The sequence below is a fragment of the Aulonocara sp. 'chitande type north' Nkhata Bay genome, linkage group LG7, assembly GCF_057382095.1.
Source record: "Aulonocara sp. 'chitande type north' Nkhata Bay isolate Kocher_YH1m ecotype deep benthic linkage group LG7, A_spYH_male_GT1.1, whole genome shotgun sequence".
In the NCBI taxonomy this organism is placed as follows: Eukaryota; Metazoa; Chordata; class Actinopteri; order Cichliformes; family Cichlidae; genus Aulonocara; species Aulonocara sp. 'chitande type north' Nkhata Bay.
In genome coordinates, this window is record NC_141350.1 from 34678703 (window position 1) to 34701880 (window position 23178).

A 23178-nucleotide genomic window follows, 5' to 3' on the forward strand; every position below is an offset into this window, starting at 1 on the left:
CTTTGGTATTAAAGTGAGAGGGAGATATGTGGTGGCATAACGTGACTCAACTCTGAGTCAACGTACTCTACCATCTAACAACTGTACTATTTTCAGTCGCGGCCTATGTGTGGGAACACGCACTATGAGACACACTGTAGATGGAGACCCGGTGAGCACTTTTCATGCATGAGTAGAGAAGGGAGAATTCACTGCAACTGCGATCACGACCACTGATTTCTTAAAAGCTTTAAGATTAGCTTGAAAGTCAGAAAAGTTAACACTTAAATGCTGTCAGAAGCAGACAAAACTGAGGTTTGCGATGAGGCATTGATCGGCGTGTACCTGTAGCGGCGTGCTCTCTGCAGACATGGATGTGAAGCCCACGATGTCGCTGAAGTAAATCGTGACGCTGTCGAATGCCTCTGCCTGCACGGTCTCCCCTCTTTTCAGCTGTTCTGCTACAGAGCTGCATAAACAATGACAGAGAGAAAGAGAAAGCAAGAATCAGAAAGGAGGAAGGAAACAAGATGTATATATTTTAATTATGTTAAGTTTTTGAATTAAAATATAATCAAAGATATGTTTCTTTGAATCACAATTACATCAACGCCCCGGAGGCTCAATTATAACCAGATGTCAGTTTATTTTTGCTAATTCTGCTAACGCTAATTTCCTGTTAATCGAATGATACCAAAGCCAAAAAAAGAAGTTTACTCAATTCATACGTGTGGTGAGAAATGAAATGTGTCCTTCCTCTCAGGCCTTTCTCTGACAGTCTGGCTTTGATGGAGGGGGCCAAGAAAAAGCAGATAAGTGGGTGAGAAAGATGGGATTTGTTCCTGTGGTGTTATCCAAATGCCTAAACTCGCTATCACGTCTGATCTGCCGGCTCACTTTAATGAGCGGTTCGCCTGTCAGTTCTCTGTGTTCCCTTTCATCTACAGTGAGATGGCACCGCGGGGAAATGTGTATCCGTTAATAAAATGCAGCACTGGGAGGAATTCGGAGTCTTTAATTAATACAGGGATTTAACACAAATGACAAAGTGTGATTGAGACACCCAATTTGCTGTGTTCGAGTTCACTGGGAGTTTTAAGCTTTTGGCTGTGAGGCTAAAAAGTGAACGCTGTTATTTTTTTCTTCTTTCTTACTGTGGTAAAATTTGATAGAGGAGGTTTTCAGCTTTCCGTTTCTCCTCAAGGTAAGCCTGTGTTCGCTCCTCCACCAGGTTCTCCAGGTTGTTGGCGTACTGCTCCATCCTGGACAGCAGGTTGTTCAGAATACTGGTGCTGCCCTCTCTGTTGAGCACACAAACAAACACACATAACATGAACATAACATTTAATATAGGGCCATCCATTTATTTCCCAATGCTCGTTTGGTTCTGGGTAAGCAGTCCCTTGCCCCTGTCCCCATTTCCAGCTCTTCTAGTGGAACATGGAGGTATTCCCAGGATAACCCAGAGACAAAATCTCTTGAGGATGTCCTGGGTGAGCCGCAACATCTCCTTCCAGCTGGACATGTGCAAAACACCTCACCTATGAGGCGTCAGATGTCCAAACCACCTCATCTGATATCTTTCAATGACTATGTCTCCTAAGCCCAGTCTACTTACAAAGCGATTCCTTCATCATGCATCTTGTTTTGTAGCTAATGACTGGTTAGTAGTGGATATTTCAGCCAGAGGTTGTCTAGGGAAACCTCTAATGTATTTACCACCTCCTCATTTGTCAATTAAGAGTACCAATCACTCTCACTGGTAATTGCTTCAATCACTTCAGTCAACATGGACTTTGCATCACAAGCATTTTTTTCACCCATCATTGCTTTTTGTCACTGGCAATCTACGCCCTGTGGCTGCCACTTCGCTGCTGGTCCCTTCTTGTGTTGATGCCTTCAGAGAAGGGAAGAAGCAACTGAAGAGGAAGACAGTTTCAGCTGTTGTTGTCCGCTTGCAACCCTGCCAATGAGTCACAACCTTCAGCCTGATTTAGACCTGCGGTGTCTCTTTGAAGAGCCTGTGACATAACCTACGCAAGTGGCTGACGTCGTTGGTGGCGTTTATGATTGTGCTGGTGCATTATGCGTATTGCGTGTGCAATTACCTTGTTGGGTGTGTGGTTTAATGTAGCTACAACCTAGATCTTCTGCTGAAGAATTAATCCACATTTAATGCGGTGGAGGGGTTTGCATGCTCTGATCTCAGGAGTTACACTATATGGAAAACAGTGTTGGGGGACACTCCTTAATCTTTGTATTTATGAGTTTTTACTCTAGTTGCTGCAGCTGTATCAAATCAAGCTCCTAGCATCGAAGTCTGTCTTTACAAACATGTATGAATGAACTAGTTGTTTCATACAGCTCACTGAGTGTAGTACTATAATAGCACGCCAACTCTGCAAAAAGTCAGCTCTTGGAATTTCTTCCTTCGACGATATCCCACAATCAACTGTGTTTAGCAGCCATAACAACTCAACCACAAAGTCTCAGGGGGGTAAAATCTAGGGTAAGGTCTCAAGGGAATAACCGTTGGGGTGGCAGAGTAAATACAAGTAAACAATTCTCTGCTAAAACAGTGACTGCAGAGATCCAAATCTGTTCTGGCATTAACATCAGCACAAAAAGTGTGAGCCAGGAGCTTCATGGCATGGGTTTCCATGGCAGGCCAGCTCCTTCTGGTAGGGTTTCCAAGGTAATCTGGTCCTAAGTGAGGAGCCAGACCTCTACAATGACTGCAGCATGGAATTCAGAAACCTCGCCTGGATCTGATGAGATACCAGTGCTTCACCCTGGAGTCGGACCTGAGGGGCTGGCCACCTGAACATGTCCCTAGTGCTCTATTTTCTAGACTTTGTTTTTTTTTCTTTTGGACTTTTCAATCAGAGGTTAAGCTTACACCACAGTGCAGTGAATACAAGTGGAAAATACAAGAAAATCAAAGCCTATAATGTAAAAATTAATAGAAATAGAGGGCAGAAACATTTTTAGCACTAGCATATAAACATATTACTGGGGTCTTGTTTTACTGAAGGAATTACTGAACTATGTTTAGCAGTTTCACACTGTTTATGCTGAGACTTCACAGATTAAATGGCACTAAATGTAAACAACACAAAAACTATAATTCAGAGGTCTTATTTGGAGTATTTGAGCAGCTCTCCCTCCTCAAACATGACCACCACTGTTAAACAGGTAAGACACAATAAAAGCACTGCAGCAGTCATTATTTTATATGTTATTTTCAGCATACAGCACACATATAGCTGTTGTTCCCTTCTAAAGGTTTAACGGCAGGTCTCCATTTCCTTGTTACCGCTGCAATCATGGCCCTTCACATTTATTTTATAATTATAAAAATCATGTATTGTATAATGTGTGGTTTTTTTTTTCTTTTTTTCTCTTGAGATTTTTACATTCATATGCTTACGCACACACACATACACACAAGCATGCTGGTACACGCATTTACTCCGACGGAGCAAGAAGGTGAGTCAGCCACACCACCATGGCGGCTAAAAGCATCAATGTCTGGCATCCTGCCACGTGTCTGCTGGGTCAAGGATCCTACACACACCCACATGTTTAAGTTTAAAGTACAAAACATCAGAGGGAGACATGAAAGACTGATGAGTATCAATGCACTGAATGCAATCACACAGGCCAACCACTGTTTACTGCAGCGCGCATCACAAACATCCATATTTTTCCCACCATTCATCCAAAACTAACAGTAATGCTGGAAGCTGAGAAGAGAAGGGACAATTCAGTTTGGTACAAGGTTTTTAATTTTTTTTTAAAAATGAATATATCAAATGTTTGGCACGAGCAGGGAGCAAAATTAAATTTCACCTTAGTATGAAGACGTCTGTTTCCATCTGCAGTCATTTACATTTGATGGTGTAGTCTTTTCTGGCAAGTAGCGCTCGATCACATGGAAACCCCAAGATCCTGAGTTCTTGTGACATTATCAAGTTTTAGTTCCTGTTTTGATTTTAGTGCTCCCTTCTTAGTTTGGTAGAAGCTTTTCTTTTTGTATCACCTGCACCTTAACTTCCTGCCTTTGTCTTCACAATCATTCCTGGACTCCATCACAGGCCACTTAACTTTTTCTGGCATGCACTAATTCTGAAGCTCCATAAAGTGCCTGTGCCCCATACACCACATGTTTGTCTTTAATCTTTTTTCATTTATTTTTTATTTTATATCATTAGCGGAAACAGAGTTGGTGGAATATCATTACAGCATTAGAAAACTCATTTTCTCTATTTTTTCCTGACCGAGAACCACTGGGTTTGTTTGTTTTATAGGTTTGTAATGGGTTGGTCTTAGTTTCCCTGTGTTTGGGTCCTGATTTCTTTATTTTGAGGCTGGATTATTATGGGCTTGTCTTTGGTACTGATGAGTTTTATTCTTCCTTTGCCTTTGATTTGTGTTTGAATGCTGTCCTTGTTTTCTTTGAAAGCTGATAAGGGTTTTTTGTCACCGCATTAGCTGACTACCAAAATAAAACAAGAACCATCTCCTCTACTTTATACTTTATTTCCTCCCCCACTTCATTGTTTTAACTGTCTACACCTGTGTCTTATTTTGGCCCGGCTGTTTCCACTTGTGTATAAATATTCTATATTTGTGTATATGTATAAATAAGCCTGTAATTTGAGGCTGTCACTATCTCAGATTTTCTCTACATGATTACAATAATTCACTTTAATGATATTATAGGTCCAACGTTTAATACAAGACATCTAATAATGTCTTGTCTCCTATTGAAAATTTTAAAAGCACTATCAGTAAACTGTGTTTGTCTCTAATTTACGGAGAACACGACTTTCAGCTGCTCCGTTATTCACACAGAGTAGTTAGCACGGGTAGCTACACATTTGAGTTTTTATGCCAGATGCCCTTTCTGATTCAACCCCAAAGGGACTTGTGTCATCTCAGGATCAAACCGCTCTATTTTGTAAATGAATGAAACTGACAATAAGAGTTAAGACAGATGTACAGAGTCTCCATCCACATGCAAATGCATTGAAATGTTAAAATGTTTCTCTGATTCTGATTTTGTGTTATTAACAATAGATCTTATTTTTAAATATCAGAGTTATATCGACATTCTTGGAACTGAAATTTCACATTTGTGCAAAGCTTTATGGATGCATTTAAGGCTGTAACTTAGCTTCTTTTTTTTAAACAAAGCCCTCAGTTATTAAGGTATCTGCCATCTGGTAGTCTAGCCTTGATGAGCTCTGCGCAGCAGCTACAGGTGCTCCCTCACAAACTTGCTGGTAATGATAAAACATTTAGCCTGCATCTTTTATACAAAGGATGAGAGATGTGTCTGCTTCCTGCTTGTCATTTTTTGAAATTCCTTTTTCAGACCTCCACCTTTCCTTTGACTGTCCAGTGACGCTGGGGAATTGTCTTCCATTTCATGCAGATAAGCAGTTACATACTACGTGCCTTACTGAGATAGAGAGAGGCAGGCTCCATCTGTGTGCGTCTCTGGAGAGTGTAAGGACGCTGTGGTAAGAGCAGACAGTCTAGTCAAAGAGTCACACCTGATGCATGGATCTGGAGATTTGTCAGCTCGATCCTGCTGCTGAAACTAACACCAGGCCAAAATGTCCCTCGAGACCACCGCAAAATATCCATATCCACTGCCTGTGTCTTCTCCTCTCTGAGTTCCCTCCTTTGAGATTTTCTACACATGACCTCCCCAACTATTTCTATATGATTTTTTGATTAAATATCCTGTTCTTGTTGTAAAAACTAAAATTTTAATAATTTAGAGGTCTGGCATGTTTGATATATAAACGTTTCCCTTTCTTTGTGACCTTTTCAAATATACAGCAAAAACAAATCGCAGCAGAACTGTTCCAGTGTAGCGCCAGCCTTTCAGCAAATACAGTTTCTGGGTGTTACAGAGCCTTAACTGACCATTGCCTACACCTGATTGGATAAAGGGGTGCCTGAGGTTGGCTTGGTGGAGATGCCACTTCTCGCCTTTATTCTCTCTGGGCTCTCTGGGCTGTCATTTTAAGCTGAGATTCTCGAGTGGTTTAAAGTGGAAGCAATGTTTCTAAAAGTCTCGTATCCGTCTCCACTTTATGTTGCAGCTTTTGAGCCGAGTCGTAACCATAAAAGTTCAAAGCGGAAGTAAATGTCACGTCACTTTGCTTCCTGTTTTACTTCTTCTATTCCTGTCATTCAGGAGGAGATTGCAGTGACTCCTCCTTAAGCACTGGTATAAATAGTGAGAGAGCTGTGATGATGACAGATTCAGTGCATGTGATAACCATAAACAAGGCTTGAAACTTGCCATTCAGCATCTGGCGCAATCGGCTCCAGCATCAGTGTCAGAACCACCGTATTCCTGAGGTCTGGTTTGTCTGTTTGTGCTCTGTATGTTTACTTTTCGGTCCTTATGCTCCTTGTGGATTCCTTTTGTCTCATGAACTTCCTGGATCTTATGTTTGGTATCACCATGTTTTTTAAATGCACATGGAGATTAAATACAACAAGCATTTCTTTTCTTAAAACAAATGTCAATAGTTGCACAATCTTGGCTCTAGCACATTGTCTCTGAGTGCTTTTTTGTTTGCAAAGAAGCTAAACATTCTTCAGGAAGTAACATTTTGGCTGAAAATGTGTGGCTACATTAGGGTTTGTGTGTGTGTGGGCAGTGTCAACAAAAGACACAGACCTGGTGGGAAACAGCGAGAGACTCGACGTGCACGGTATCGGGAATCAATGAACAGCAGAGTGAAAAGTGGGATAAAACGAACAATTTACTGCTGAACGCCCCTGTTTTTACTACACCCTTCGGCTCTCCCCCTAACACACACACAGACTAAATATACCAGCTCATCCATCACGTCATGTCAACAACATACATTTACCTAATGAAAATAACCAGCAAACAGTGCATTAGCGTACGAGCCTCAGAGGTGAAGGGCGTCATACACGTGAGGAGGGAATTAGCTTTCAGCTGTCAAGCGCATCACTGAGTGCTTCTATGGCTATCAGTCATACAGACCCGTCTACTCCAGGCTACTTCAAATGGAAAGCTATACATCACTGGGCCCATCTTGTGCTGAATTACACTGCTAACGGAGGAAAGGTCAAACTGAGAGGAAAAACACACAACAGCCATACAGAAGTTTGTGGAATCAGACCCTAAACAGCTGTTTTTAGAGCATACAGATTCCATACTCATTCCATAATCCACACTTATTTATGGCTCTATATTTTTATTCTTCGACTCCTTATTTATCTTATGCTGGGCAGTAGTGCAGCTAATGTCATCTTTAAATCAACTTTCTTCTAATTGGATGCCCCTCATTAACAGCATGTAGGTGGAGCTTCTGTGATTGCAGAGTACCTGGGAGGACCTTTGAAGGATACCACGTCTTTCTGACATCACACAAAGCCAGAAATAGAAAAACCTGTTTGAAATTATCTTAAAATTCGGCAAAGTGAGCAAGACTGCAGTGATACCTAATCGAGAACTGTTCCACATATTTCCACTGAAGAAATAGAGAGGTGAAACTGTTGAGCTTGTAAGACAATTAGGTCCCAATTTTGTCCGTTTTGGAAAATTAACTGCCATACCTTTGTGTTTTCTCCAAGTTTTCCTCTGCCAGCAGTTACTGATGTTGAAGAAAAACCCAGACAAAGGAAAGGAGAGCTTAAGGATTTTTCTTTTCCATAAAGAGAATTCAACTGCACGCCCACTGCATGCTGCGACTGACGCCCTCTGTTAAAGCGAATGAAAGGCCGTGAAAATGATTACTTTGGCTATTGATTACAGGGCAGCAGTCCCCCTATCGAGCAGTAAACCTTCCCACCTTCACTCAATATCACAAAGTGAATTAAAGAAAGTAAAAACGATAACCGTAAAGTCTATGTTAAGTACACATCTGTCAAAGGGGTAGCCACAGGTGAAAATCAGCACTCGCCTGTAAATCAGTTTCTTTCCTGCTGCACGGAGCGACGCTAGCTACCACACACCATGAGCTGCAGAAAGCAACGAGCTGCCTCTCAGAGCAATGAACCATGACCTGTGCTTTGATCTTTATGCCACAAGTTACAGGACGGGAAGATCGAGTGCAGTTGGCAGGCAAAACATTACAACCCCCTGACAGCTCTGCAGTCATGCAGGAGCTGTGTTTAATCTGCTGAATCCTGATTTTTTTACTCCTTTAACACAGCACACTTTCTTACTGTATGAAATATTATCCTCACAGTGTTGCTTTGTTCACATTTTTTGACTTAGTGAAATATTAATATGCCCAGCAGCCTGTTAGGCCTAAGTTGACACTAACATCTGTAACTTTATTTTTTTATACCAGCCATTCCTATTTCTTTTTATTTTTAATTCTATAATTCAACTGAAATATCGTGTTAAGCTTGTTTCTGTTAACCATTTGCCACACACAGAAAGAGTTGGAAAACACTATAACCAAGTTAAAAAAAATTGAATAACAAATCGGGGGGAAATTATGAATGACTAGTTTTCCCTGATTAGCTGCACTCATGTCCACTAATTAAGGCAGGCTACATCATTCATCAGTGTGAACAAGCTTACATTTGATTCAGTGAATTCTTGAAGGTAAACGGTGTGTTTAAAAACTCCCAAATCCCAAATATTGGTTTTCTATCTACAGTGTTTTATGGTTTCATGTAATTAAACAAGCCACATTTTCATTAGAGTACCGTGTGTTTGGTGGTGTCACCTCACAGCAAGGACCCAAAGTGTGCCAGGAAAAAAATCTTTAAACAATTACACCACAACCAGCCCCCTTTCCAGTTCTTAGCTGACAGGAGTGACACTCAGTGTGGTCTTCTGCTGCTACATTCTGTGTTCATAGATGCTCGTCTGCAAACTTTGGTAGCAACAAGCGGTTATTTGAGATACTGTTGCAGATGGCAATTGACCTCTGACCTCAACAAGGCAGTTTCGCCCTGAGAAATGGTGCTTTTTTCTTTTCTCATTCCTGTGCTTTAATGGCTTGCACAGTCACAAGATCTTAATCCAACAGTGCACCTTTGGGATGTGGTGAAACAGGAGATGTTGAATCTATTGCCATAGAGCAGGGTGTCAAACTCCAGACCTCAAGGGCCGGTGTCCTGCAGGTTTTAGATCTCACCCTGGGTCAACACACCTGAATCAAAGGATTAGTTCATTACCAGGCCTCTGAAGAACTTCCAAACATGTTGAGGAGGTAATTTATCCATTTAAATCAGCTGTGTTGGATCAAGGACACATCTAAAACCTGCAGGACACCGGCCCTCGAGGAGTTGGAGTCACCTGTGCCATAGAGAATTAAGGTAGTTCTGAATGCCAAAGAGGGTCATTTCACACCATTTAAAATTCCCAAAGGTTTCCAAAAAACACCAAATAAGGTGCAAAACTGTTAGAAAATATGTTTAAATCTGCTGGCTTTTAAATTTAGGTGAATGGGCCCAATATTTGCTTCCGCTTTCCCAAAGTTAAAATAAATCTACTTCTTTCTCATGTTTCTCCTTTTTATCTCTGTGCTCATTTTAAGCAACAACAGGTGTTGGCTCCTTTTCATTCATTCATATATCGAGAATAAATGGACACACTCAGTCACTCAAATACTAAAAAAAATAACTCATGATGAATTCAGTGCAATTAGGGAGCGATTACGAACAGTTAGTGGGTCGTTCAGTCACTGCCAGACAAATCTGATCAAATCACTCCCACACAATCCAGACGAGGCTCATTTGTCACTTATATTGTTGCTTTTTTGCAGCTTCTTTGGTCAAATATGCAGATTTTCATCCTAGACGTATTGCACTTGGCTGAAACCACCTCAGTGCAAGCTGGCCGTGATGGATTGATGACATCGGATGTGCTTTAGTGTCACTTCACTTAATATAATCTCACAGAGCTGCCCTGCTCAGGAGAAAACATACGCTTCCTGCTTCGATATGAAACTCAGACCCCAAATAAGCACGAGAATGATTCATTGGAATATCGAAAACAATACTAGAAACATGGATTCACTCCCTCCCCCTTTCTTACACAAACACACACTCTCACTGATACATAAGCACTTCCTGTCGAGTGCAGTGTGTCATGAATTACAAACAGCTTTTTATCTGAAATTGTCTCAGCTGTTTCCAGAACATGACTCTTTGTCCTGTTTGCCTTTTTGAATCTCTTAAACCTATCAGTTCTCCTGGCAGGGACTCTCAGCACGAAGCTCACTTGTTGGGCTTGGCAGGGAAGACGCTGATAGCCAGGGAAGACACGACCAGCGTCACATTCAATTTGTCCAATTATACTGACTCCGATAAACAGGACTGACGTGTAGAAAAGGTTGAATTTGTGAAGAGGGCTTCCAGCTCCTACTGTTTCGGTGTAATTTTATTATGCTGTGAAAGGTCAGTTTTCCCAATTACTGAAAAATATTTTCTCATTTTCCCCTTGTAGTATGAAGCAATGCAGACAGCTTTGGCTTTGTTCACTCAAATATCTGACTTTTGAGTTTTTCTGCACTGGGGATGAACTGACCCTGCAAGCATTGTTTTCTATGCTGTATCTGGTCAGACATTAATATCCTTGAAAATGAAAACAGCTAAAAAGACTTAAATTCACATTTATCCACAGTTTTACAGTCTGATTGAAATAGGTTTTTTAATTATTATTATTGTGTTTTTGTTATTCTGCATGTCATAGTTCTGGAGTTGTTGAAAAAAGAAAATTAATTAAAATTCAGAGAAAAAGTTTTGAATTTTCTAGACTAAAATAAAAAAAAATGTACAAGAAAAACAATGACCAAAAACTTTATGAAATTTTTTTTTTTGCAAAAATTTGACAGTTTTTGTTTTCAGAAACTTACAGAAGCATACATTTGACTATTTTTTCTTCATAATTTCGAGGGGTTTTTTCTTGTTAATTCGCCCTTCTCGCTGTAATTCTGCTATTTTTCCCTCATAAATTAACCATTTTATTTGCTGTAAATTTGCCTTTTTTTTCTTTTTAACTTTTTTCTTGGAAATGTATTTTTTTTCTCCATTCTTTTCTCATAAATTTGGTATTTTATTGCTTGTACATTAGTGATTTTTACTTGTTAATTAGACGATTTTTCTCATGTTTTATTTTAATTTTTTGTTTGTCTTTTTTTCCTGTGTCTTGTTTTGCCTTATTTTTTATTCCGTTCTGTCCTGTTGGCTTTACCTGTTTTTGTTTTTTTTCTTCTACCTGTGTCTCGTCCTCAGTCACTCCTGTGTGCACTCCTGTGTGCACTCTGTGCTTCACTCTTCAGTTCCTCATACTTCTTATCCCCCTGGTTTTGGATCCTTGTTTAGTTTTTCTACCCTGTGCCTTTGTGTCCTAACTCCTGCCACATTACATTTGGCTTAAAAGAAAAAGGTTAGTAGACATCTAGATCATACTTAGCTGCTTCAAATATGCAAAGGCATGTATCTGCAATTGAGCTGGCTGTGAAATAGGTGTGAACAGACTGCCATAGGGTGGGACTCACTTGTTGAGTTTTGCCATGTAGATCTTGATGTGGCTGAAGTCCGGCCTCTCTGCAGGGTCCTCGGCCCAGCAGCCCTCCATCAGGATGGTCAGCTCCTCTGAATGGTATCTATTGTCTGTGGTTGGCCGAAAGTATGGCTTCTGACCGTTCCTCACCTTCTGAACAATTTCTGGAGACGAGAAGACAAAGTGTGAAACTCAGCAGGTTATTATAATAGTCAGGACACAATTGAACAGCTGAAAACCAACAGAGACAGATACAGTGACAAATATTTGCCTCCTGATTTTATAGTTTTTTGCATATTAGTCACATTCACATGATCATCAATTAACTGTGATTAACCACATTTTTTAGAGAGCTGAGTTCAATTTCAGCCACACCCGCTGAATCAAGAAATCAGTTGAATAGAACCTGACTGACAAAGTGAAGTAGAGTAAAAGATCTCAAAAAGCAACACATCATCCCACAATCCAAGAAAACAGATGAGATGAGAAACAAAATGACATCTATCAGTCTGGACAGGGTTACAAAGCAGTTTCTTTGGGAACAGTGGTGAACTTTCCCAAGAGAAGCCTACTAAAATTACTACAGGATTACTACAAGAGGCCACTGATGACTCATCCAGTAGGTCACTAAAGAACCCAGAACAACAGCGAAAGAACTGCAGACCTCACTTGCCTCAGTTAAGGTCTGAGTTCATTATTCAACGATAAAAAAGTAACTGGGCAAAAGTCACATCCATGGGAGATGCAGAAACTAACACAGCATTTCATACAAAGAACATCATACCAAGTGTCAGACATGACTGTGGTGGTGTGACGGTCTGGGGCTGCTTTGTTGCTTCAGGATGACTTGCTGTAATTGATGGAACCATGAAATCTGCTCTCTACCACAGAATCCTGAAGATGAATGTCCAGCCATTAGTTCATGCCCTGCACTGATGGCCAGAGACAGAAGCACTTCGGATATGCAGCAGAACAATGATCTGAAACGCAGCTGCAAATCCACTGCTGAATGGCTCAAAAAGAAATAAAGGTTTCGGAGTGGCCTAATCAAAGTCTGGACTTAAATCAGATTGAGATGCTTTGGCATGACTTTAAACAAGGTAGATAACCTCCAAGTGTGGCCGAATAAAAACAATTCTGCAAAGAAGAGAGGGACGAAATTCCTCCACAGGAATTTGAAAGACTGACTGTCAGTTATCACAAACGGTTGACTGGAGTTCTTGCTGCAAGTGGTGGACCAACCAGTTGTCAGTTAAGTGGAAAAATGTTTCCCTTGTTAAAGAAAATCATCTTTTAAAAACTGCATTTTGTATTTACTCAGGTTATCTTTGTCTAATTTTGTTTGTTTTATCTTAAACATTTAAATGTAAGAAACATACAAATATTACTGGTGGCTCCCAGTGCTACCCCTCAGCCTCCTGGTAGACACACCAATAGTCTCAATTTCAAAATCTTACATTGCCTTGTTGTCAAGTTATCACATTCACAAGATTTTCAGAAAATGTACTTACTTGAGGTCAAAGTCACTGAGATTCAAACTCATCGAAGTAGCTACACCTATGGTGTCAGTTTGAAGCTCCTATGTCACCTCATTCTTGACTTATCGCATACATAAACGTATGCCTTCATATCGCCCACCCAGTGGGGTGGCAACATTACCCAAGAAACTAAGAAATCAGGAACGAGGCAAACACTTTTTCATAGCACTGTACACCATCTCAACAAGGAGCATAAAGTGCAGCATTTTTTGGCAGCAAGTGAAATTTAATAAGCTTTCCTCAAGGTCTTATTACAATATCAGCAGAAAAATCCCTGAGTCCAAATTTGGTAATCGGTATTAAATGTTTTTATAAGTTGTAAGATCTAAGTCATCATCAATAATGAGAAGTAGACTCTTCTGAGAAACGTGGGTTGTCATCATCTGTTCTCTGAGACATAACTGGTGTGTTGGATATTGTTATCTTTGGGCAGACCCAGGATATTTCTTCCTCTTTCCAGTTTCTCTGAAGTATTTCTCAAATTTATCTTACTTCCTAATCTTGTGAAAGTCTATAGGTCATCTCAGAAATGTGTTATTAATGCTTACAACAACAAGTGATGTGATGTCACTTTGAGGACATCAGTTAGCAATGATAGGATATACTCAAATGATTAAATGATTGAGAAGGAATTCATGACAAAAAAGACATTACTTCATTTCACTGCTGCTCACCCAGGAGGGTCCTCTCATGTTCTTTTAATAAAATAATTGGTCACACTGCCAGTCTGGTAACTGGGGACTGTGTGGACCCCAACACTGTGCTCTTTATTTATTAATTTCATTAATAAATAAAGCAGCTAGATCTTTGGAAACAACGCTCAGCTTTGGTCGCAGTGCAAAGAAACATCATTTATCAAAACAGCGCACTGTCCAAACAATAATTTATTACTTTGTAAAAGCTAAACTAAACTGCCTCGCTAGCTTCACACCACAAAAACACCCTGACTGATGACTTTGTGTTCAAAGGTGTATATTTCATAGTGTTGGTAATATTTTTTCCGCCACATGTGAACTCTACTTAAAGCTCAATGCACTGTATATTGATAACAGTTTTCTACAGTTTTAACTGAACTTGACTCTCATAATGTTTCAGATTTATCCGGAGGAGAAAATGAGAAGGACTCATTTTCCTCCTTTCCAGTTCTAGAATTTTCATTCTTGGACCCTGCTAGAGTAGCTTCACATCATTCAAACTTTATTTATGTTTACGCTGGGTCAGAGTGCACGCCCTTAGCTGCTTTCCCTTTAAGCCATCCTTTGTCTCTGATTGGCTGCCCCTCACAAACATCAGGTTTGAACACCTTTGCTGAGGATGGCTTCACTACTCACAATATCCTCTCCCTATGACATGATACAGAGCCATAAGTAGGGAAAAGAGTGTTAGAAAGCGAATGCTTGGAGGTTAAAGTCTTTTGGCTCACAGGGATATGAAAAAGTTCTGAAAACAGGAGTAAAGGTAAGGCTTTAAAAACTTTGTTCATGTTCAATATGAGCTTTCACTATTGTGGCAAATGGAAAATATTCCCATGAAGACAGGATGCTATACTCAGTGAGCTAAAACAGAGTACATTTCTATTAATATTTTTAGTACACCGCTTCTTTTATTGTGTTATCCTTATGCTAATGTGCTATTTCTGTTGTATAGCATTAATTTATTCAGCAGTGCTGGTTGACTCTTTATAGTTGCTGATATTTTTTCCCTCTTTTATTCATAAATCATGTCATTATAAAAGTCTGTAAGAGACATCCTTCCCCAAACGATTCTTCCACATCCGCTCTTTTCTGTTAGTATTATCATCACGAAAGAGCCATAAGAGTAATTTGAAGACTCCACTGTTATTTTAAAACCACAAAATCACAATTTCACAACTGGCTCCAACACATCTGAACACTAGAGAGCAGGTGCTGGCTTTCACTGCTCACAGCCTGTTACAGATGAGCGTGAGCCACTTGTACGATCAGTGTAGAGCGTGACTGTGAATAAAAGGTTAATGAAAGCCATCGCACAGATGAAGCACTCCAGGAGGGTTTCACGCATCCACTTTGGATGCGCAAAAGTTGATCTGGAGTAGCTCTAGAAGTTGTTCCTGATGTCACTAATGCAGAAGCAGCGGAGGTGCAGGCAAAAGAGGGAAACCAGGGAAACTGGTCAAACCACAATATGCAGTATGTGTGCAGGAAAAGCCAAAGGGTCACGTGTGAGTAGTTCACTTCAAACCATAATAATGAAGATTTAAGATCAGTCTGAAATGGTGTCATCTAAATATATAATTTTCTGCCTGTCTTGGAGCTCAGCCTTCCAATCAAGCACACAAATATATAATTTTCACACAAGTGTATGAAAGTTTTCACACGGTCAGTAGTCTGAGTTTTTTTCCTTTTTTTCTTTTACTTTGCTGCTGCTAAAAAGTAGGGTCACCTTTTTTCTAAAAAAATATGTGTTTTCCTCCATCCTGATTGGAGTAGCATTAAGTCATGTGACACAAGTTTAGGATTTTATTGAGACCTATGGCGGAAACAAGTTACCCGCAAAGTTTACAGAGACATACTTAAAGAGGAGACATCTTCATCACTCATCAAATCTATCTTAGAATTATGTGACATGAAGGTTGTGTCCACACTGGAAGCGAGTCACTCGTCACGCATCGCTTTGAAGCTGATGGCCTTTCGCTTGAGGACAATCCAGGTTCTGGTTGCCTAGGTAACCCTCTAATGTATTTACTACCAGGCCGAATGTCAATCATGGGCATTCATGACTCACCGGTCATTCAGTCTCACCCACTTCACATTGACAGCAATTATTTTCCTTGTAGTCGCTCAAAATCATCAAATATTATTTCACCTTCTTTGGCCTCGTGTCTCTGCAATTCACTTCCAGTGTTTACGCAGCTTAATGTTTGGGAAAACAGTGGTTGGTGACCACAGCATGACCAAAAAGCAAAGCAGCTGTGGAACTCTCTACCCCCGGACATAAGAAACATTGGTTCTCTCCCCCAGTTTAAATCCCAACTCAAAACCCAATGCTGCATATTCATTGTGAACCTATTGTTTGTTTATTTATTTTCTGATTTTTTGTTTTTATTGTTCTTCATTTTGTCATTTTTCTATAATATGTTTTATTCTATTGTTAAGTGTCCTTGGGTGTCTTGAAAAGCGCTTTTAAATAAAATTTATTATTATTATTATTATTGTTATCATTACAAAGTTGCTGCAGGCTTACAACTGAACTGCAAAATTACATAGAGTTTTGGCAACCTTGCATTTAAGTAAACAGAACACAACCAGTTGAGTTGAGTCCCTTGCTGCAAAGAGTCACCTCGCAGACGAGTTGCACTCATTCAGATTGATTGCAACATGTTGAGAGCAATGCAGTCAGTCCAACCAAAATGCAATTGTTTAGCCTCGCCTCAAATCAGGTAACCTGTCCAATCAATTTCCAATCACGAGTGGTCTCCCTTGCACGCTCAGACTGTCTGGTGGCTCAGTGCCTTGTCCAAGGATACTTGGGAAATTGTTTTCCACCAACCTTCCAATTGGTGGATGACCAAAGAGATCACCATCCTATTTCTTTTGCTTTGGTGTGACTGAACAATTATAATGACAGCTGCTCCTAAAGAGCCAATCAGCAGTCGAAACAAGGAACACATAAGCAAATCACAACCATTTAATGGGTGTGATGGAAGACAACTGTACCATTTCACAAAGCCTTGTTTTCTGTAAAATTAATGTTGTCTTGTTTTCAAGTGCACATTAATGAAGCTGTGATAGAAGTAAAAGGAAGAAGTGTTTCCACCCTTATGTTGAGACAAAGTCACCAGATTTTTTAAACTGATTTAAGTGGTGATTTTACACATGGGGGGCGATCGTGGCTCAAGAGTTGGGAGTTCGCCTTGTAATCGGAAGGTTGCCAGTTCGAGCCCCGGCTTGGACAGTCTCGGTCGTTGTGTCCTTGGGCAAGACACTTCACCCGTTGCCTACTGATGGTGGTCAGAGGGCCCGGTGGCGCCAGTGTCCGGCAGCCTCGCCTCTGTCAGTGCGCCCCAGGGTGGCTGTGGCTACAATGTAGCTTGCCATCACCAGTGTGTGAATGTGTGTGTGTGAATGGGTGGATGACTGGATATGTAAAGCGCTTTAGGGTCCTTAGGGACTAGTAAAGCGCTATATAAATACAGGCCATTTACCATTTACCATGCAGTTCGAAATGATTGAAGTAACCCACTGGTCCATCGGTGATAGTGAAAAGTTGCATGGAATTATATTTTAAGCATCATAGGCTTTGACTGTTTTGTTATTTTCCACTTCTATCCTTATCACTAAGCTGTGATGTTTTACATCGTGGCTAAGAAATCTAAAAAGTGATTCAGAGACATTCTGAATACAGCAGACATTCAGACCACTGACAAACAGGGATGTTTTAGGGATCTTTGGACACTGTTTGCGACCCAGTTAACCAAATTCTCTCTCTCTGGTCTCGGTGTTGATGATGGCAGCTTTCAGAAGCAGGTGCTTCTAAACCAGCCAAGTCTGGCACAAAGATCTGTTAGAACCGTGACGCTAAAACACCTTTTGGCTGAAAAAACACCGACAATGATAATTAACGATATTAGAGCACAATATCTGCGCTGCGATAATTAATATTGAACAGATGGGCTTTTGGATGTAGCACTGTGTTTCTTCATACATTTTACTGTTTATTATGCTTTATTTGTTTATACTTGTGGCTCTGGTTATCTGTTAGTGGTGCTACCCTGTAAGGGTTGGGCATATTATTTTAATAATGACACAATAATAAAGTAAACTCTGAAAATCAAGCCGTTGCATACTGTTGACTTAAGGAAGATGTATCACAGCTAAAGCTGCTTCGAGACATAACACACATGACCGTTGCCTTCAGTTTCCACTTCTGCACGATCTCTGGATCACATCTTCATTTACAGTCGACAATTTTTTTCATATCTTGGACTGATTTAACATCACATTGTGGGTTTTTTTCTGCCTTGACATCTGGTCAGCACATGTTCTTTGTGTACATGGCTGCACGAAAGGGTGCTCTGACCTTTCAAAGACATTGAGCTGAATTAAACTACAAGAACAAATGTTTTAGTTTACTGGACATTTGTTTCTGCAGGGGTCAGCTGACATGTTTAAGGCCCATTAAAAAAAACTGTTGTGTTTACCTTTGGGGCTGAGGTCCATGCCCTCCACATAGAAAGGTCCATTCCTCAGAGCTATTTCCTGCAGTATTATGCCAAAACTGTACACATCACCCTTCTGAGTCCCCTGAGGAGGATGGCGGTCGTATATGAGCAGCTCAGGAGCCGTCCAGAGCTTCTCTAGATAACAACAGAACAACCCAAACTTTTAGCAGAAAGTTGATGTTCTTCTTCTTAACAATGTGACTGGATAATCATTGCTGCATTAACTTACTTGCATAGAGTGAGTGCGAGTCGTCATTTTCACTGGACGTGCGGAAGCTGACCAAGCCGAAATCTGTTATTTTCAAAACGAATCGACTGTCCACTACGCAATTAGATGACTTCAGATTTCCATGGCAGCCAAAGTAGCTGTTGTGCAGATAGTTCATACCCTGGTGCAGAGAAATGCAAGTAAAGCATTACAGGGTGTTTTCTGTCTGTTTCTGCTACTTTCCCCATGTTTACAGTAAATCTTATGTTCAGACATGTGGAAATAATATGATCTGACAGACAATCATATGCTGAGGAGAACATTTCTCAAGGACAGGCGCTTTCGTGGGGGTTATTTCTGTGAAATTACTGTTAAACAGAAAGACACAGTGGATACTGAAGTACTCATGTTCAATACTTTGTGGAAACGGTGAGTCAATCATGCCTCAGAGCTTCACCAGCGCCTCTTCTCCTGCAAAACGATGCTATCTGCGTGGAGCAATTTAGCCGAAGGGCTTCGTCATGCAAGTCGTTCGGTATCGCTCTGACAAAAAGCCTCTTTGTTGGGACAGATTAAAAAGGAGTCCTCTAAATCATGTCCATGATTAGTTTTGATTAAGCTGGAAGGAAAACTTCTGCAGAGTTTCTCTCCTGCTTTACATTATAGGATGGAAATATTTACTCCAGTTTCGTGCACTGTGCCAAAAATACATTTTTCTGCACATTTCTCTCTCCCTCTCTCCGTCTAGACTCTGAGAAACTGCCCATGAGAAACCATGGTAACCCAGACATTTTCTGTGTGCATCTCCAAAGTGCACAAAGCCTCTTTTTTCAACACTAAGAAAAAGGGACAATCTTTCAAAAACATGTGTGACTTTTTAAATCAATGCCTGTTGACCCAGTCTGACAGCGACGTACCTTCACGATGTCATTGATCAGAGAGTAGCGGAACATCCAGTCCAGGTTGATGCTCTCATTCTCTAAAATGTCCTTAAAATAAAGAAAGAATAAAAAGGAAGAACAACTCAAAAACCTTTGCAGACATAAGAAATGCCTTATATATAATCTTCTGTCTGTCTTGAGGTGAGAACCTACCAATCAAGCATGCAAATCTATAATTTTCAGACAAAAGTACAAAATGCTCCACGAAGACATTTCTTTTTCAATCATTGTTGCTAAAGTATGTCTGGAAACACTCATGTGTTTGTCATTGTTGTTATTAATTAATCTGTGCCTAAATTAGATTACAGGTAAACCAAAGCTAGTCCAAGTTTGAGTTATGGTTCTAGACTTTTAGGATTTTTTGAGCTTTTTAAATCTGGTTTTGATTTTATTATTGTTTTAGTGACTATTATGATATTGCTGAGTTTTTAGCTCCTGTTTTAATTCACCGTATAGTATTCCTGTGTCTCTGTATCATGTTAAGTGCGAGTTTTCCTGCCTTAGTAGGTGTGTTCTGGTTGGTTAGTTGTCTGATTGTTTTCACCTGTGATTACATGCATCTGTGTCTTATCCCTAATCACGCCCCAGTGTATATATGTCCTGATTAATCCTTAATCTGTGTACGCTTCATCTTTAAAGCATAAAGCCAATAAAAGTTCCAATAAAACAGACCCTGAATGCACCAAAAGTAAAATTCAAAAATAATTATATATTTATAAAATAAAAAATTGATATTTTTATTCATTCATTGCAGTGTTTGCTTTTTGATTAATCCATTTTATTTTCATTTTGAATTTCTCATGTTTATTTTTAACTGTACAGGGCATGTTTATTCATGTTTTTTTTTCTTTTTTGAATAAAAAGACACATCAACATTTACGTGTCACCCTTTAGCTTTACTTTAAGAGTGTAAACTGTGAATTAAAAAAAAAAAAGTATTCATCCCTATTCTCATTTATGAGAGATTAATTTATTTATCTACTTTTCATTTGCATTTTACCCAAACCCATCTATCTGTTAATTATTTTTTATTTTTAATTATTTACTTTAATCATCTTATTTTCTTCATTATTTTTTTTACTGTTTTGTATTTATCTGTATTAATTACCCTAATTTTCTACATATTGTCTACTTATTTGTCACATTTATTTATTGCTATATTTTTTATGTATTTATTATATGTAATGGTTCCATAGCACAGTGGTTCACACAATCACATGGTAAGCCAAAGGTCTTGGTTTCTTTGTCTCACCCCCCCCCCAAACCAGTTGCACCAGATGGCAACCCCTCCCCAAGCCTGGTTCTGTTTCTTCCTCTTAAAAGGGAGTTTTTCCTTCCCACTGTCACCAAAAAACTTAATCATAGGAAAATGTCTGATTGTTGGGGTTTTCTCTGCTTTCTCTGTATCACTGCAGGGTCTTTACCTTGCAACATAAAGTGCCTTGAGTTAACTGGGATTTGGCGTTATATTAATAAAACTGAATTCAACTGAACTGGTTCAATTCCAGACAAAGAGTCCAATCCCTCTGGGGTTGGATCAGGAAGGGCATCCGGTGTGAAACTCTGCCAAAATTCAAAACATGTGGAGCTACTCTGTGTCAGCGCCTTGTGACAAAGTAGCAGCCGAAAGTAGCATTTCATTATTTATCGCATTTAGTTATTATTGCTATGACTTCATGGAACACTAATTTCTTTTTTCTTGTTTTTTACTGATATTTACTGAAATCTGGTTGTCCATAATCAGCAGCCAAGATGCTCTTAAAGTTTATTTAAAGACTAAATGCAGAAACAATTCCAGAGCTGACAGTTTGTCTTCCCTGGCCTCTGTTTCAGCATCCAGCAGTATCACATCAGTCACAGATATCTGCCTTTTACGCAGACGACTTTCTTTAAAGTGTGACTGATAAAAGTCATTTCCCAGCTCGTCTGTTTTAAGGAAGCTTCTGGCGTGCCAGCATCTCGGGCCAAGATCAAGTTTGTTTAAAGCGTCATGTATTCCTTACTGGAACAAAAAAAGACAAATCGCAAATATTGAAGGACAAAAGAATGTGTGGACTTTTAATGGTTAGCTTGATAAGTATTGTAATCTTGCTGCAGAGTAAATAAGGTGATTTAAGTTGGTCTTGCAGAGCTCAACAGACACAAACACTGCCAGGAATACAGCTTAATCTAACAGTACTTCAACACAAAAATCCACCAGCTGGCTTTTGTTAGATTTGTTGTTTGAGTCCTTATTGTCTGTCTGTCTGTTGTCATGTGAAAAAAACAAAAATAAAAAATCTCAGAAGGTTTTCATCTTTGTGGCGATCAACTTTTAGAAAACACTTTTAGGTCCTGGTCGTCTGTTCAGTTATTTTTATCATTGCTTGTTAAATTGTATGGGATGAATTGTTTAGTCTGTAAAATATCAGCTGACAGCTTTCAGTGCTCCTTGGCACATGATTATCCAGGTCTCTTGAACCCTACTGCAGGGATGAACATCACTATTCCAGAAGACATTTCCTTCTTTGGTGTCTTCGTGATAGTGGTGGAAAGCTCTGTGTAACACATGAGGGCCCGCTGGGTTTGCGTCTGCAAACGCAGATTGTCTATAAACTGCAGTCTAGACACACGAGCCACACGCTAAATACAGCTTCTGTCTATCTGTCAGTGCAATCTGGCAACACAACCTGATTCAAAGGGTGTGTGGAGCGGACCTCTGCACACACACACCAGATATTTGCTGTCTCAGCTGTTGTTTGTCCATTTCACCTTCTGACCATTTTACTAAAGCTGTAAAAACACAAATGACACATGTTTTTCAAGTGTAGGCTGTGAGTTAGGGCTATTATTATCACAAAAAAGCAGAGTTATTACAGTTTTGTAATTAGCTGGTAATTAGTTTTGTATTTTTTTTTATCTCATTTTGACTTTTGGTTTTAATTCAGTTTAGTTCCAATTAATTTCATGAGTGAGTTTCATGTTTCAGTTTAGTTTTTATTAGTTTTAGTATTAGGTTTAGTGTTTTTGAATTATTCTAGTATGGGCGGGATATGTTAGAGGCAAGATTTACGAAAAATCAGTACAGGTATTACAATAAAGAGCTTTTTGAAAGCAGTTGACTTACAGTGTTGTGGACATCCAAATTCACAATAACAATGCCTCATCAATTAAAAATTTACCAAACAAACAAATACAAAAATGATGATACTTTGTGTTTATATTTTATTTAAATTAGCTTTCAAAGTTCACAAAATTTCACAATTTTCAAAAGACTATTTTTAGTTTAGCCTTATACAGATGTGCCAAATGTTTAGTGCAGAAAAATTCAAAATGCTGCATTTAGATTACTGAAATATACATTATGAAAATTATGTTAATTAGGCAAATCGAGTACACAAATAAATTACACTGTCTTTTGATTCTAGGGATTTGCGTACTAGGACGCAAGACAACCTTAAATGAACAACAACACAGAACTAAACTGCTTTCATAGGAATTAAGAGGATAAGATGCAGCCAGATGCTTTTAATCAAATGTATGTGATTAACTGATCATCAGCATCTGTAAAAAAGCAGACTGGTCTTCGTGATAGTGGTGGAAAGCTCTGTGTAACACATGAGGGCCTGGTCTGGAGCATTCAGGTGTGTGCTAACACACCAAGAGAGGAAAGACAGCAGCAGCTTTAGAGAAGCAGTTGCTGCTGCCCATCATTCTACGAAGGGTTATAAGGCGATTTCCAAACAATTTGAAGTCCATCATACTACAGTAGGAAAGATTATTCACAAGTGGAAAATATTCAAGACAGC

The 23178-nt window shown here is 39.6% G+C and overlaps 1 protein-coding gene across 2 annotated transcripts in view; it reads right to left on the reverse strand.

The window, feature by feature from the left end:
- Positions 1-23178, reverse strand: part of npr2 (natriuretic peptide receptor 2) — a 95728-nt gene that overhangs the window by 16425 nt on the left and 56125 nt on the right. For both annotated transcript variants that reach the window (XM_086300166.1, XM_086300167.1), the window contains exons 12-17: positions 19367-19438; positions 18471-18630; positions 18221-18376; positions 11499-11667; positions 1134-1280; positions 325-448 (exon numbers count right to left, since the gene is read on the reverse strand). In XM_086300166.1, coding sequence (XP_086156292.1) covers positions 325-448; positions 1134-1280; positions 11499-11667; positions 18221-18376; positions 18471-18630; positions 19367-19438 — 828 coding nt within the window. The remainder of the gene's footprint in view (positions 1-324; positions 449-1133; positions 1281-11498; positions 11668-18220; positions 18377-18470; positions 18631-19366; positions 19439-23178) is intronic.